This window comes from Notechis scutatus, chromosome 4 (assembly GCF_049901735.1).
Source record: "Notechis scutatus isolate UNSWTSFEM ecotype Mainland chromosome 4, rNotScu1.2, whole genome shotgun sequence".
Classification (NCBI taxonomy): domain Eukaryota; kingdom Metazoa; phylum Chordata; class Lepidosauria; order Squamata; family Elapidae; genus Notechis; species Notechis scutatus.
This window is the reverse complement of record NC_142012.1, coordinates 43,242,470-43,257,515: the sequence shown is the minus strand read 5'-3', so window position 1 is coordinate 43,257,515 and position 15,046 is coordinate 43,242,470. Positions and strand designations below refer to the sequence as shown.

Here is a 15,046-nt window from a genome sequence, read left to right as displayed (position 1 = left end):
TTCAGAGAAAGCTAACAGAAATGCTTATTTCAGTGCTCAGGTTTGGATCACTAGGTCCTTTCTATTTCACATTTTAAATTAAAAGTACGTTCCTTAAAAGCCACAGTTTCTGAACCATTACCATTTTAAGAATGTAATCTATTTTCTGGCTACATTAGCAATTTGTTTCCTATTTTCAAATTAATGAAAATTTTCTTAGTTGTACATAGAATCTACTCCTGTCATTAAAAAGCTGATAATATTCATACATTTTCCACTATGACCATAAGATCTTTCTCAAGATGTTTTGGCCAATTACACTTATTGGTGTGAAAAAGGGTATGACATTAATAGCAGATTATACGACTTACATTTACATTTGCCTAACCAATAGTAATGTATGGATAAGCAAAACAGCACCAATCTCAGAATAGTCCTATTTTCACCTACACTGGATGTACCTCCACAGAAAAAGATAGGTTAGAAGAAGTTTAATGAAAAAAACTACAAAGAAAATATTTTACTGCTCTAATATTGTACAGTATATTTAATCTAGTATTTCTTTACGGACAAAATACTGACTAGATATTTTCTGTTTCACTTTAGGAACAATACTGCAGAACTACACAGCATTTACATTTCTTTAATGAAATTAGCCCTCTATTCCAAGAATGGCTCTCCAAATTTAACTGGATTCTACTAAATATGACTAGTATGATCAATGATTGAAGTTATTGCCTTCTTTAATTATATCACAAATATTACATATTATGTAAAGGGAAGGGAATACATTAGATTTTTGACATGTCTTTCAGCATTCAGCCAGGATTGTTTTTTTTCTTATGTTTAATGTTAGATGTATTTGTTATTCCCCCACCCCTCCGCCGGGTCTTTACAGGTGCTTTGCCTGTGGAGACTTACTTACCTTGCAAAGATCTCCTCTGTCACGGTTTCCTTGCCTGGATTTGCAGAGAACAGAGGCCAAACATACTGCGAGATCATGCAAGATCAGTAGCGCGAGATCTTGTGCTACTGATCTCCTGTGATCTCACACGTTAGGCCTCTATTAAAATTGAGGCCTGTACATTTGCAAACAGATGGAAGGCTTTGGTCCTTCCTCTGTTTGCCATTTCCTTGCTGAAGCCTGCAGGGAGATTGAGTTCCTGAAGGCTTTGGCAGCTCTTTGCAAAAATCTTTTGTTGGCACCAGCGGAGCTTGGGAGAAGCGGGTACGTCCCTATGAAGCTCTATTCCTACCAGCAAAGGCTTTTTGAAAAAGACTGCCAAAGTCTAAATCCTCAAGCACGGGAAAGGAAACACGGAGGACCGTGTGCGGCCTTTCCCAGCCTCCTTTTTCATCACCGGAAACGTCATCAAACCCTTTGCTGATGAGAAAGGAGGAAGCAGGCAAAGAAACAGGATGGAGAGAAGACAGATTTTCATAAAGTAAGTCACCTGGTGTGGCAGGATGACGGGGAAAGCAATTGTGGGGACCCCAGGGGAGGGAGAATGAGGTATTTGTGGGTCAAGTAAGGCCTTGGGTGGTCTGAAGTAGGTGGCCTGTTCTGTCACTGGGTCTCCCATGGTCTTGCCCATTGCGATACCTCATGTGCACTTAACAAGCCGCTCATTTGATTATCAAATGCGTTGGTGAAAGGATCGAGTGATCGTGTTCAAGATATGAGATTCACTCCCACGACTCCTTGGGTTAAGAATGGAATGCCCAGGCTCCATTACATTCGTAACTCGAGGATTACCTGTACCAGGATATAGAACCAAGCACAGTAATATAATAATAAAAAAAATTATATTTCACAAAGTAAGATTTTAATAGACATTTTATAATGTTTGTATCATGCCATATTAAAAAATACTCAATGTACAGAATATTTCAATACAAATATACATACCAAACTTCAGAAAACATTTTCAATACAAATATACATACCAAACTTCAGAAAACATTTTCATGAACATTTTCATGTTTTAAAATGAAATAATTTGAGTATCTAAATATATTATGTTATCAAAATCAAATAAAAGAACCTCTACTGAAATCTTGTGAAAGCTTTAATCAATGTTTCTTAAACCTAATGCCAATTTCAACAAACAAAAGCAAGCTAAAACCATGATCCATTTGGCATATGTAGCCTCAATATGGATTAAGCCTGTTCATTTCTCTTAGAGGAAAATACTGACTAACTTAGACGCTAGTTTCAACATTGCAAATTATTAGATTGTCTCCCAAGAAGTTTAGATCAATGGACAAATTACTTTTTAAGGTATAAAAGTCATCTCCAAAGAAGTTCTTATTGGTTCTGATGATTTATTCACATCTTCTAAGAAAAGTAAGATGTTTGGGGGCAGAGGGATGAAAGCTATTGTAAAATTTTATCCAATGCAAACCATTTTCAAATGTAAATCATAAAAAGAAGCAATTAAGTAGCTGAAGATTTCAAAGTGTTAAAGTACTAGTTATATAACTGTCTAGCCAGTCTGAACTAAATTAAGCTAGGACATGTGTTCTTTCAGTTGTATGCTGCTGAAGTGATTCTTCAACTGTTCTTGTACAGTCAATATTCACAGAATACGAATTGTAAGTTTAATTCCCTTCAAACCAGATGAGTGCTTGGCTAATTGACACAATACACTGAATGCATTTTGCATTGTTCACCCACTAATATAAATCTCACATACAGTTTCATTCACAGAAGATTTAGTAAAATCCTGGAAGCCAAAGTTTAAATGTATAGCAGAGATGGCACAAATGTTCAAGTTCTGACACATTCCTTAGATGTCTTCTTAAACTGTGTAGTGGCTATTAAAAAGTTATGCCTAACTTCAAGATGAAAAGCATTAGCAGCTTCTAAGAAAAGGATAATCACACTCTTCTGGAGATTTAATTAGACGTAACTCACAGAGGCTTTTGACTTGGTTGGCTGTTAATTGAATCAAAATCAATGATGATCTTGCTGCACTTTGGTTTGAATTTTCTAAAAACAACAAAGAGAGAGGAATATTAGCTAGTGAAGTAGTTAAACATTTTGTTTGCTTTGGCTCCCAACTAAATTTTAAGAAGGAAAAAGCATATCCTTGGATTCGTTCTATGTTTTATCTCTATAGGAGCCAATTATAGGGCACCATACTGAGAGATACCCGGACAAAAAAGACTAAGACAAAAAGACACATGGGGTTGCTTAGTCTGTATGTTCTTCAGCTATTGGAGTTCATAAATTAGACAGGAGTTAGACGGATTTCTAACAACTTAGCTACAGGGGGTAGCATCTCTGTAACATTTTATATGTTCTTTCCATGCCAATTTTTAATAGGAAACTTCCAAAGTTTGCTTCTTATAGTCTTAAAAGAAAGACAGAAAACACCGCATTATGCAAGGGGGACAAAATACAAACTACTGAAGCTAGAATCATTTTAGAACTGTAAAATTAATACCATCACCATAGCTCATCCTTTTACATCATTAGAGCATCTGCTGCAGCAATTAGCAAGAGAGGTATTTGGGGACTTTGTATATTTGTATAATCTACTAGTAAACAGAAGAATATGCAAATAATGTGGATTTAGTGTCTCATTAAGCTTGACAATTCAGTACTAGAGATTCATTAAACCTAGCCAAACCTCACAAATCATTACAAAAGGCAGAAATAGTCAATAATGAAGATATGCTTGGGAGAATGACTATACACAAACTTTATCCAATCAATTGGTCAAAAATACTTGGAGGCATGCCACCAACATACAGATTTTTGAAAGATCTTGTAACAGAAGGGGCGTTGGCGCTTACCTGATACACCCATTTTCTGTGAGCTGTGAAGAGCATCCAGGCATGGGAGGTGCTTCTGTCTCTCGTTTAATAGGCTGAGCTGATTTTTGAGGACACTCCTCGAGGCTCCTCCTTAGTGTCCCCAGTTTTGGCGAAGTCAGTGATAAATTCATTATTGTTCTCCTTCACCTTTGTGCTCAGTACAGACTTGGCCAGGATTGGACTCACACCAGACGGACTCTGGATGCTTTTCATAGCTCACAGAGAATAGGCATATCAGGAAAGCACCAACACCTCTTCTCCAGATGAGCTGTTCAGAACATCCAGGCATGGGACATACCAAAGCTGGCATGTCCGACAGGAGGGTCTCCGTCTGGTTTGGAGTTCCCTTTTCACGTGTGGACCCGTTGCAACACCCATCTGCTGAAGGATGCTTCAGTGGAAGCAAAAACATCCAATTTATAGTGCCTTATGAAAGGCGACATTGCCGCCCTACAGATCTCATTGATCGACACTTGGGTAGCCCAAGCAGTTGATGTTGCAGCACTCCTGGTTGAGTGTGCTGTAATACTTGTAGGTACGGGCAATGACTGAGTCTTGTAAGTCTTTGTAATCGTGGCTCGCAGCCACCTGCCAACTGTCAATGTGACTTTTCTTCCTTGAGTAGAAGGTTGAAACTGAAGGTCCTGCAACGCTATGCTGGTCAGCCCTGTTTAGGGATTACCTCCTCACAACAGTCTAATTAATATGGCAAGGTCCTGCTGCCTTTTTAATGAGGCTCAAGTTACATAGTTACCTTGCAGGTTGCCACACAAGGAAACAAAATGGCAGCCACTGTTATTAATGAGGCCCCAGTTGCTGAATTCAACTGTAGAAAGTCAAACAAGCACAAAATGGTGCCAGACATTATTTTTGGCGTGCAACCTCTCAGTCAGCAGTGAAATCCCTGGCAAGTGCTCTGCAATTAACGAGCTCCAATTAACTGTGCCAGGTAGGAGTGATGGTGCTGATGCCAATCCCTTTTTTGTTCTTTAAAGGGGAATAAGCCTCAGCCATTTTTATTGTTTTACTTTCTTCTGGCGTGATCGCGAGCCTCCGCTAGTCGCGCCGCAATGGCCCTGCTCTTATCCAACAGTCAGCTGATTTTAATTGTGGCCAGGAGTAAAGAAGTGTCTCCAATTTCTCTCTCCCTCATTTCGTTGCAAAACGGCCATTTAAGTGAGGCGCTAACTCGAGCATTCTCTTGTAGTGCCTTTACAGCCCTCGCTGAGGGCTTGAAGCTCCAACAACTAGCTGGTGTTAAACAGCTTCAGAAACTCTCTGTGGTTCTTTTTAAACGTGATGATTGTAGGCAGCCAAAAGCTGCGATCTGACCTGCAATTGGTATTTTTGGTTTTCTCTGTCCTTTTCCAGCCAAGAGAAAAATTGCCTTGCTCGAACGAAGCCTGAGCAAAAACTGGGGACACTAAGGAGGAGCCTCAAGGATGAGTGTCCTCAGAAATCAGCTCAGCCTGAACAGCTCATCTGGAGAATGACTTGTGCCTCTGCTGTATTAAGTGTCTTTCTCACACACATATCACATTTATGTAACATTTTATCACTTCATGTTTTCTACTTCATAAATTAGGGTAACATTGTCGGTCAGAACAGTTGAACGTATAAAATTAACTAATTTTCAAATTCTGAAAATTAAAACATTAGATTTCTATCACATTAGGAATTTGCCTCCAAGTGCCTTTGAAAGTCTATCTTCATTTCATAATGCTGTAGCTTTAAAGAAAGACATTATCAAGAAATTGTTTCAGATATTGCATTAATCTGATTTTACTTTTGAGATAAAACTGTTTTCATTTGGAATTGTTCTATTTAAATCTATTTTTATTTAATAAAAATATTTGGTAGATAAAAATGAGTTTATTTTTGAAGCATATAAAACAGATAAGCTTATCCTTTCATGAACATTATCGAGACGTTATAAACATCAGAAATAATCCTCATCTTAGAAGCATCACTTGTCAATCGATGTCCATTCGATGTAAACCTCACATTATATACTTAGTGTACTTTCATGCTGTCACTTTAAAAATGTGAGAAATTGTGTCATTGTTAAGCTGATGACATACAGTTCTGATTTTCTGTCAAATCTGAATGAAAGGTTGCCGTGCATAACCAAGTCCAACACACTGTAATTCAAAGTTTGAATGCAGAGTAAATGAAAGCAAATAAGCTACAACTGAATCCTGGTGGATCTGAATTTCTGTCCGTAGGTAGTTCTCAGATTCTGTGGGTAGTAGTTGTTTGTTTTTTTGTTTTTTGGGTGGAGGAATAGGCATGTAGCCTAGAACTGGTAATAGATTCAGCTTTGTTAGTGGAGATCCAAAGCAATTTCAGTGACCAAGGGCACCTGTTGGAAGCGTGCAGTGGTTGCTTCTGCCTTCATGATCATGCATAGCCATCTTGCCAGCCAATCCAATGGAAGTATTGTCTATGTATCCCTGTAGATAACCTAGAAAACTATAGCCAGCCAGAGCCTTTCACAACACCTGTTTCAACATTTCAAGGATGGCTGCTTTGTTCATACTAATATGCTCTGCAAAGTGCCTCTCATCCAGACCTTCCTTTGATTTTGTCACATCCCACAATTAGAATTATTTTACAAAAACTATATTTTTAAAAATGGTTTCTGTAAAAGTTTTTACTTTATTTATAATAATCATTGTAAACTAAATTGGGATAGTTTAATTAAAACGCAATAAAGTGTTGCAAATAAAAGTATCTCTCATTTTCTATTTCTGACACCTTCTTTTCCCCGCTCCTCTTCTGCGATAGATGGTAAGCTGTTGGTCTACGGAAGATTGCTCATTAGAGGCATAAATTTATTTTTTGTAAAAGACTTTTTAAACGTGATGATTGTAGGCAGCCAAAAGCTGCGATCTGACCTGCAATTGGTATTTTTGCCAAATTTAGAGGCTGCATTAAGACACCTGGACTACTCACTTTAACCCTTTGTTACTCACTTTGTTACTCATTAAGACACCTGGACTACTCACTTTAACCCTTTGTTACTCGCTTTGTTACTCATTAAGACACCTGGACTACTCACTTTAACCCAGTGTGATTAGGTGAGACAACCTAAGAGCAAATACAGTACACAAAGGTTTGTATTTACATATAGTGGTTTTATCTCTACAAAAACACATATACATACAAGTAATTTGAGACAGGCCCTGAACAAACAGCAATCAGTAATTTACAGCATGGAAGCACACACGGAGAGAGAGATATGCCCACACAGGGCCTCTCTTATATTACAGCGGTAGCAGTCAAATAAACCTGCTGACTCATTGTTACCATTGCATCATTACAGCAGCTGATCAGCCGTTTGCGGTAACTAATGCAGTCATAATATATTTGCTGAAGCACAAAATTTTTCTGATGTTTGTTGTTTATGAACAGTATGAGTTGCTTTTTTTGCAGAACAGAGGCTATTGTTTCCACAATAATTCCTTGTATTTTTGCTTAAGTCCCAACCATAAGCCACTTTTCTCTACAGACAAGTTTGCTGTATTTTTCAAAGAAACTAAATCTAACCTACAATTTTCTGCATGCTTTGATTGTATCAAAACCATAGCAGCGTGTCCAATACAAGAAAATCGGTCCGTGAAAAACAGCTCATCTCTGCTTGTTTGGTATAATAAGAATACTTTGGAAAAGTTCACAACAATCGATCATTTTCCCATTATTGTCCCAATCCTACTTTTAGTGCTAATAACATTACTATCTCAATATATAAAAGGGAAAAGAGAAATTATTGAGTTGAGGCAACAGGTTCCTTCACAATTTTAAGACAAAGCAATAGCAACCCAATGCATACAAAAGGAAGACTGGGGATAAAGGGTGGGGTGTGGGGTTAAGGATTTATATTCCCATATGTTGACTCACCTATACAAAATTCCAGCGAGATCGAACAAACGCCGTGCAGCTATCATTTCCGGAGTATCGTGATATTTATCAGACATAAAAATGACTTCTTGTATCCCTAGAACAGTGGGATTAAATCAGAATTGAAAGCAAAAACATCAAGCTCAAGCCAAGAATAAAGCAGTTCATTTAGACATGTAGACAAAAAAAATCCTGTTCAAGATCTTCAGTAAAGTTTCCATGCAGCTAAAGAAAAGGAAAAAAAGACTATCGTACAAATCTCTATGTGCCAGAGGCAGCAACATGAGTTCTGTTGATCGCTGACATTATATTTTAATTACTGCAAAGGGAATAGTTACAGATTTCTTTGTTATAAACCCTCAATATGTTTGACTCCATAACTAAGCTTTTATAAAAATGGACTGAAATGTTTGCCCAGAAGTAATTACGTGTTCAGAGATTCAGACATTTGCAGGTATGGGGAATATTCCCCATGTTAGAAACATCACTTGTAAATTAGTATCCTATTCAATGAAACCCCTACACTACCTATGCATCCCATTTACTTTAAATTCAACTATTGAATGCAACCAGTTAAAATGCAGCATGCTGATCCTGCACATTATAAACAAGCCAAAATAGGTCATCTAACATGATAGCAACAACTACAATCAGCATGACAGATCTGGATCATGTATTCTGTAATTTAGATGTTGCTATAAATAAAAATATCTTTGGAAAGGAGTAGTGTTGTTAATGAGGCAAAAAAATTGTACTTGTAGCCTCAAGGCTATAGGGCTTTAGAAAGAGGGAAATATAGTATTAAGATTTCAAGGACTATAATACAAATAAATTATTTTTTCTCTTTACCTAAGCAACTGTTGGAGGATATATAAAAACTGTAGACATATGCCATACATTCAGCAACAAACTGTAAATATGAAACTGCTGCTACCAAAACGTATTGTACTTTGCATTTCTGTATGCAGATGAGTAAGCTAAAATACTGAAGTCTGCTGATGACACAACAGTGATTGGTCTCATTCAAGACAATGACGAATCCACATACAGACAGGAGGTTATACAGTTTGCCTCGTGGTGTAACCAGAACAATCTGGAACTGAACACACTCAAAACCGTAGAAATGGTGGTGGAAATGGTTTTTTTAGAAAAAAACCCTCCCATACTACCACCTCTTACAATACTAGACAACACAGTATCAACAGTAGAGACCTTCAAATTTCTAGGTTCTACTGTATCACATGACCTAAAATGGACACCTAACAACACCATCAAAAAAGCACAACAGGACTTCCGGTTTGCGACCGCGAGCGGCAGGGATTTGCGAAGCTGCGCGATCCCTGTCGCTAGCTGCGTTTTGGGCTCCGATCCGGACGGGTGCGGAGCTAGGCTGCCCTGCAGGGGCAGCTGAAGGTAGGGGATCCGGAGAGGGTTTGGGGGTGTTGCAGACCCCTCCCGGCCGGCAGAACCCCTTTTCCCAGGGCGGTGCAGCGGCGGTCCGTAATGGCCGCCACAAAGAAGCTGGCAGCCGGGTAAGAATGCGCAGGAGGAAGTGGAGAAAGTGCTTGAAAGGAGAAAGTTTTTCTTGGTTCCTAGGACTCTAAGACATATTTAACAAAATTCCTGAAAAGTATGACTTTCTGAATGATACCTTCTAGAAGAGGAAAAAGCGGCAGTTTGATGGTGCTGAAAGGATAGCTTACCCTCTTTTTCTACGGAATAAAAAGTGAATATTAAGAAACCTATTTTTTTTAGGTGAAAACTGGCTCTAAGCGATGAGTGGGAAAAGAGAGGACTAAAAAAAATATTTGAATGCTAAGACTTTGTTGGAGGAGATGCCTTAAGGATTGAAAGACTAAAATATATTGCAATAAGATTTTAAGAAATAGATTTGGACTTTCTTTTTTCTGATTGATACTACCCTAGGAGGAGAGAGTGGGAACTCTGTCTTGGTTTGGACTGATTGATAACTTTGGGATTGTTTTATTTTTCCTTTGGAATATTTTGGTTGTTGTAAGAGAAAAGAAAAGAAAAGATTTATAATGGCTCCTTCTATTGAGGAACTGAGAAGGGACTATGAGCAAGCAAAAAAAAATGGTAAAGCTGGTTTGAAAGAAGCCTGCCTTTTTTTGGAAATGGCGCTCATTAACTATCAACAAACATTGCAACAGATGAAGACAGCAGAAGAAGAAGAAGGAGAGGAAGCCATCTTTAATAAATCTCAGAACTTGACCAAGAGGGAAGGAAGAGGGAAAGGAAGAGAAATAAAGGACTTAAGATTTAAAAAATATTTAAGAAAGGGAAAAATAAGGTGCAAAATCAATATAATGATGGTAAACAAAAGGGAAGAGGAATACGACAGAGAAGGGAAGCCAGTAAGGCAGAGGCTAGAAGAAGGGGGGTAGAAAGGTTTGTTGGGAGAAGAAAGAAAGGGAAAAGGTGGAGAAAAGCTACAAAGTTTTGAAATTAAATGGGAAAAAGGAATCTTTTTAGGGATAAAGGATAAGTATAATTTCTGCAAAAGAGATTTTGCAAGGTACATAAGATGATATTGTAGTATTGTATTAGAAATAGAAAACTTAAATGGCTTAAGAGTTGATAAGAGATTAAAATGTTGAAATGTTAATAATGATTGGTTTTATAATTTAATAATATGAGGGGAGATTTAGAATATTGAGCTTTAATTAAAGAGTTTAATAAGATTATGGTATTGATGTTATTATAAAATTTTTATTATAGTATTTGTTTTTAATATTTAGATTTATTGTTTAACTATGTATTTAATTATTCTGGATGTATTATTCAGTTAGAATGTACCAAGCAAAATCGGATTGGGTATTAGGTGTTATTTTAAAGATTAACTTGATTAATTTAGTGGGGAGATAGAAAGGCATCACACTCTGATTAGTGATTTCAGGAGAAATTTCTTTTTTTTTATAAGGAATGAGACAAAGGTACAATAAACAATGGACAAAAGATACAAATATAATGACTCAAATTAAGATGATTAATTAAGATAGAATTAAAAAGAGTGAAATATGGGGAGAAGTTAATATAGAAGACTTAGAATGGTAAATAAAATAAGTAATGATATGTAAAATGAGCATGAATACAATTGAAGTCCATGAAGAAAGAGATACCTGGGTCCAAGTTACTTTCCAAAAGATCTTTTTTTATGTTTTGTGTGTTGTATATATATGTTTTTTTGGGGAGAATTAATGAAACCTTGCAGAAATATAGAATGAGAATAATGGTAACTAAGTCAGAAAGAAATAGATGAAATAATAATAATAAAATGGAATAAGAGTAAAGAGAAATAAAGAGAAAATGGATAAGAGGTTTTTGTATGTTTATATGGAAATGGTTTAAAACAGAATTATAGTTCATCTGACTTGTTAAATTTATAATGGAAAAAGGTTCAAATATGTAATGGATAATGATGACTTGTGTGTTTTGAAAATTAATAAAACTTGTTTAAAAAAAAAAAAAAGCACAACAAATAATGTTCTTTCTGTGCCAACTCAGAAAGCTCAAACTGCCCAAGGAGCTGCTGATACAGTTCTACAGAGGAATTATTGAGTCTATCATCTGTACCTCTATAACTGTCTGGTTTGGTTCTGCAACCCAACAGGACAGACACAATCTTCAGAAGATAATTAGGACTGCAGAAAAAACAATTACTACCAACCTGCCTTCAATCAAGGATCTGTATACTGGACGAGTCAAAAAGAGGACTGTGAAAATATTTACAGACCCCTCACATCCCGGACATAAACTGTTTCAACTCCTTCCCTCAAAATGACTCTATAGAGCACTCTATAGAGCACTGCACACCAGAACAACTAGACACAAGAACAGTTTTTCCCTGAACATCATCACTCTGCTAAACAAATAATTCCCTCAACACTGTTCAACTATTTATAAAGTTTGCACTACTATTACTGTTGATCTTCTCATCACTCCTTATCACCCATCCCCTCCCACTTGTGACTGTAAATTTGTCCTGATATCCTTACGATTTATATTGACTGTTTCCTAGTATGATTTGATTGCTTATTGTACCCTATGACTATCATTAAGAGTTGTACCTTATGATTCTTGACAAATGTCTTTTCTTTTATGTATACCGAGAGTATTTGCACCAAGACAAATTCATTGTGTGTCCAACCACTTGGCCAATAAAAAATTCTATTCTATTCTACAAGGAAGCAACTACTGTCCATCTGTGAGCATAGAACCACATTTTTTCTCTGAAGAACATAATTTTGCACACATCCAATACAAATTCAAAATCCTTCTATCTGCTGCTTCCAGCTCTCTATATTTCATCACTAACAGTCAGAGCCAAACTTAGTTCTGCTTATATCTTACTCTGTCAAAAGGTTATATTAACATGCAAAGGTAAAAAAATGCTGGTGGAAGTCTTGAGTAAGGGCATATAATTATCTAAGAATACATCAGGATGTTCACCTGATATCAGGACAGACTACATGCACTGTAGGCAATCTGTGGCCAGGAATTCAGTTATCATTTGATTTAGCTGAGTGAATTACTTGGCTTGCCACTAAATTCTTCCTGCTGGGATTAACATAGTTTGGCCATAGTTTGCAGTGTGTGTGCTCTTTGAATGAAGTTATTTAAACTGGAGCAGGATAAGGAAGTCATAGCTATCAAACGTAGATATGACTTCTAAACCCTTGGCATAAGGGAGAAGGTCCCCAAAAACTATTTCTAGTCAGTAGTATTAGAGCTAAATAGGTAAGTGAATTCAGATGGGTGAATTCAAGGGTACCACTTATGATTTGAGGATTAACTGGAGTCAAGGGCATCACTTATGATGGATTAACCGGAAGGCTGCTTGAGACAGGCTGAGGCCTCAAAGTTTAATTTCTGATCTTTTGAGTGGCAGGTAAAGAGGAAACCATGGGTATCAGGGTTGGGAGAGGGACATTTGTGTTATGTATAAAGGGTTTTGCTCATTAGGATCAAATGTGACATTGGAAATCTCCTCCCAGGATACAAATGCTTTTAAATTCAACAATGTAAGTCCAGTAACATAAGACTATTTGGCCCATAAGGCTCTGATCCTGGATTTCTGCCTCATTAGGGGCATAAAAGCGGTTAGGGGGGGGGGGGGGGGGGGGGGGGGGGGGGGGGGGGGGGGGGGGGGGGGGGGGGGGGGGGGGGGGGGGGGGGGGGGGGGGGGGGGGGGGGGGGGGGGCGGGCCCTTTTTTTTTTTTTGGTTTTTTTTTTGTGTTGGGGGTGGAGTAGAAGGGGGGGGGGGTGTTGTGGGGGGGGGGGGGGGGGGGGGGTAGGAGGGCGGGGGGGGGGGGGGGGGGGGGGGGGGGGAGAAAAAAAAGGGGGGGGGGAATCACCCCCACATTTTCGGTGGGAAGGGGGGGATAATGGGGGTGCCCAGGGGAACAAAAAAAAAAGGCGGGGGTTGGGTGAATAATTTCTGTAGTAGCTTCTCCCTGAGATCCTATTCTTCCTATTTTGCCTTCTTTTTGTCTGCCAAGCTTCCCTTCTTTTGAAGGAGCAGTGGAGCTTATTCTGGTAAAGAGAATGCAGGATCAAAGTAGCACGGGCACCAAAATGTGGGTTACTAGTTGTTATGTCTTAAGAACCTGCCAGCAGCTCTACTTCTGGTCCGCCGCCTGAGCGGGAGCGCCGATCGCTCCCATTGGCTGATGCCATTTGACAGCCGGCTATAAAAGGGAGCTGTCAAACGGCATCAGCTGTCGCCGCCAGCTGGCTGTCAGATTGCCTCTGAAGCCGCAGCAACCCTTTATTCTTTGAATAAAGTCTGTTAGCCTAACCTGGCTCCGTCTCCCTCTGCAACCGCCGCTCTACAACACTGGCGACGAGGATGGGAGAATCTGGAGAAGGCACATAGACCAACTCAGGAGACGCTGGACCTCGCCTGCCGCCAAAAGCCCTGACAACCAGCCGCCGAACTACCCGGTCTACCCGCCGCCTACCGCAGCCGTCCCGCTGAACTACCTGGTCTACCAGCCGCCCAACGACCCAGCCAACCGACCACCACGAGAAGACTCACCCGAGCAGCAGCCAGATAGCAGGTCCAGGATGGCCAACGACCCTCCGCAGACTCCTGGCATCACCGGAGAAGAAAAGGACTGTGCAGCAGCCGACAAGCCCCCAGAGCCGCGAAAATCAGGCCACGAGCGAAAGCCGCCATTATGGCTGCAAGACTACGCATGCTCGCGGCCAGGGGGAAGGAGTGTTAGACCAGAAGGAGAACTGCTGGCAGGTTCTTAAGACATAACACTAGTGCTCAACAGTAACCCATATTTGCTGTCCATGCTGCTTTGATTCCCAACTCCTTAGCAAGGGAAACATCCTTTGCCAGTAAGAGAAAGATGGGGAGAGAGCTGTTTATCCTGAGAGTCAAGTTCCTGCAAAGGCAGGGTAGTTTGGAAGTAGATAAGGATATGCCTCCAGGTTGGGTTTTTGGAGAGCTTGGCTGAAATTTGTTTTGCTTGTGAGACAGTTCCTTCTGGGTATTTTTGAATATAACTAAAATGGAGCTTTGGATCACTATCAATGTCATTATCACTGTTACTGGTGAAAAAGTTACAGTAGCGTGCTGACAATTTTTTTAACTATCTGAGTCAAAAAAAAGACAGCAGTGTGAGATGATTTGAGCATCTCAATAGGGCAGATGTATAAAGTTGGTGCTGGACTTACATATCAGCGCTGGGGTTGGGTAAGGGGGGAGATGTCAGGATTGTTGATTTTCTACTAGTTTCTTCCTCAGATTAATGAGTTCTGTGTTTATATTCTCGCTCTTGACAAGTCTGTCAGAATTACTTTTGGAGCCCACGTTTTTTATGGCTCTTATCTGCAGGGTCCTGACCATTTGTCACTTTCCTAGTGATGAGATCACGGATTAACTCGTCCTTAAAGACTCTGACAATTTGAATGTGGTGAGTCTGCCACAGAAATTCACTCATTTGTATAAGTCTAGAGGGGAGAGATTATTGTTTGAAATCCAGGAATATGTGCTTAGCATTTCTTGAGCTGGGTAAGTAATGAAAGCCTTTCAAATCAGTTTCTCTATTCTGGCAATTTAGGAGCTGAGATAGGGAAGTCACAATAGACTTATGGCAGTTCCAACTATGAGCATTCCGATATATTTCTAGGAGTTGTTTTTTTCTGTATAATGGTAGTTGGCTGCTTCTGGATGCACAGTTGACAGTGGGACAGGCTGCTGTAGTGCCAGCATGATCAACTTCTGCTGCAAAATTAACCCCTTGATTGCTCTGGAGGATTTGCAAATCAAACACTTATTGGAAGCTGCCATTTATCCATTGCAGTATGAAAA

The 15,046-nt window shown here is 39.2% G+C and overlaps 1 protein-coding gene across 2 annotated transcripts in view; it reads right to left on the bottom strand.

The window, feature by feature from the left end:
• Positions 1–1,788: 1,788 nt before the first annotated feature.
• The window catches only part of DCTD (dCMP deaminase), a 28,247-nt gene continuing 14,989 nt past the window's right edge, over positions 1,789–15,046 (bottom strand). For both annotated transcript variants that reach the window (XM_026666993.2, XM_087963265.1), the window contains 2 exons: positions 7,702–7,798; positions 1,789–2,971 (listed from right to left, as the gene is read on the bottom strand). In XM_026666993.2, coding sequence (XP_026522778.1) covers positions 2,893–2,971; positions 7,702–7,798 — 176 coding nt within the window. In that variant the 3' untranslated portion in view covers positions 1,789–2,892. The remainder of the gene's footprint in view (positions 2,972–7,701; positions 7,799–15,046) is intronic.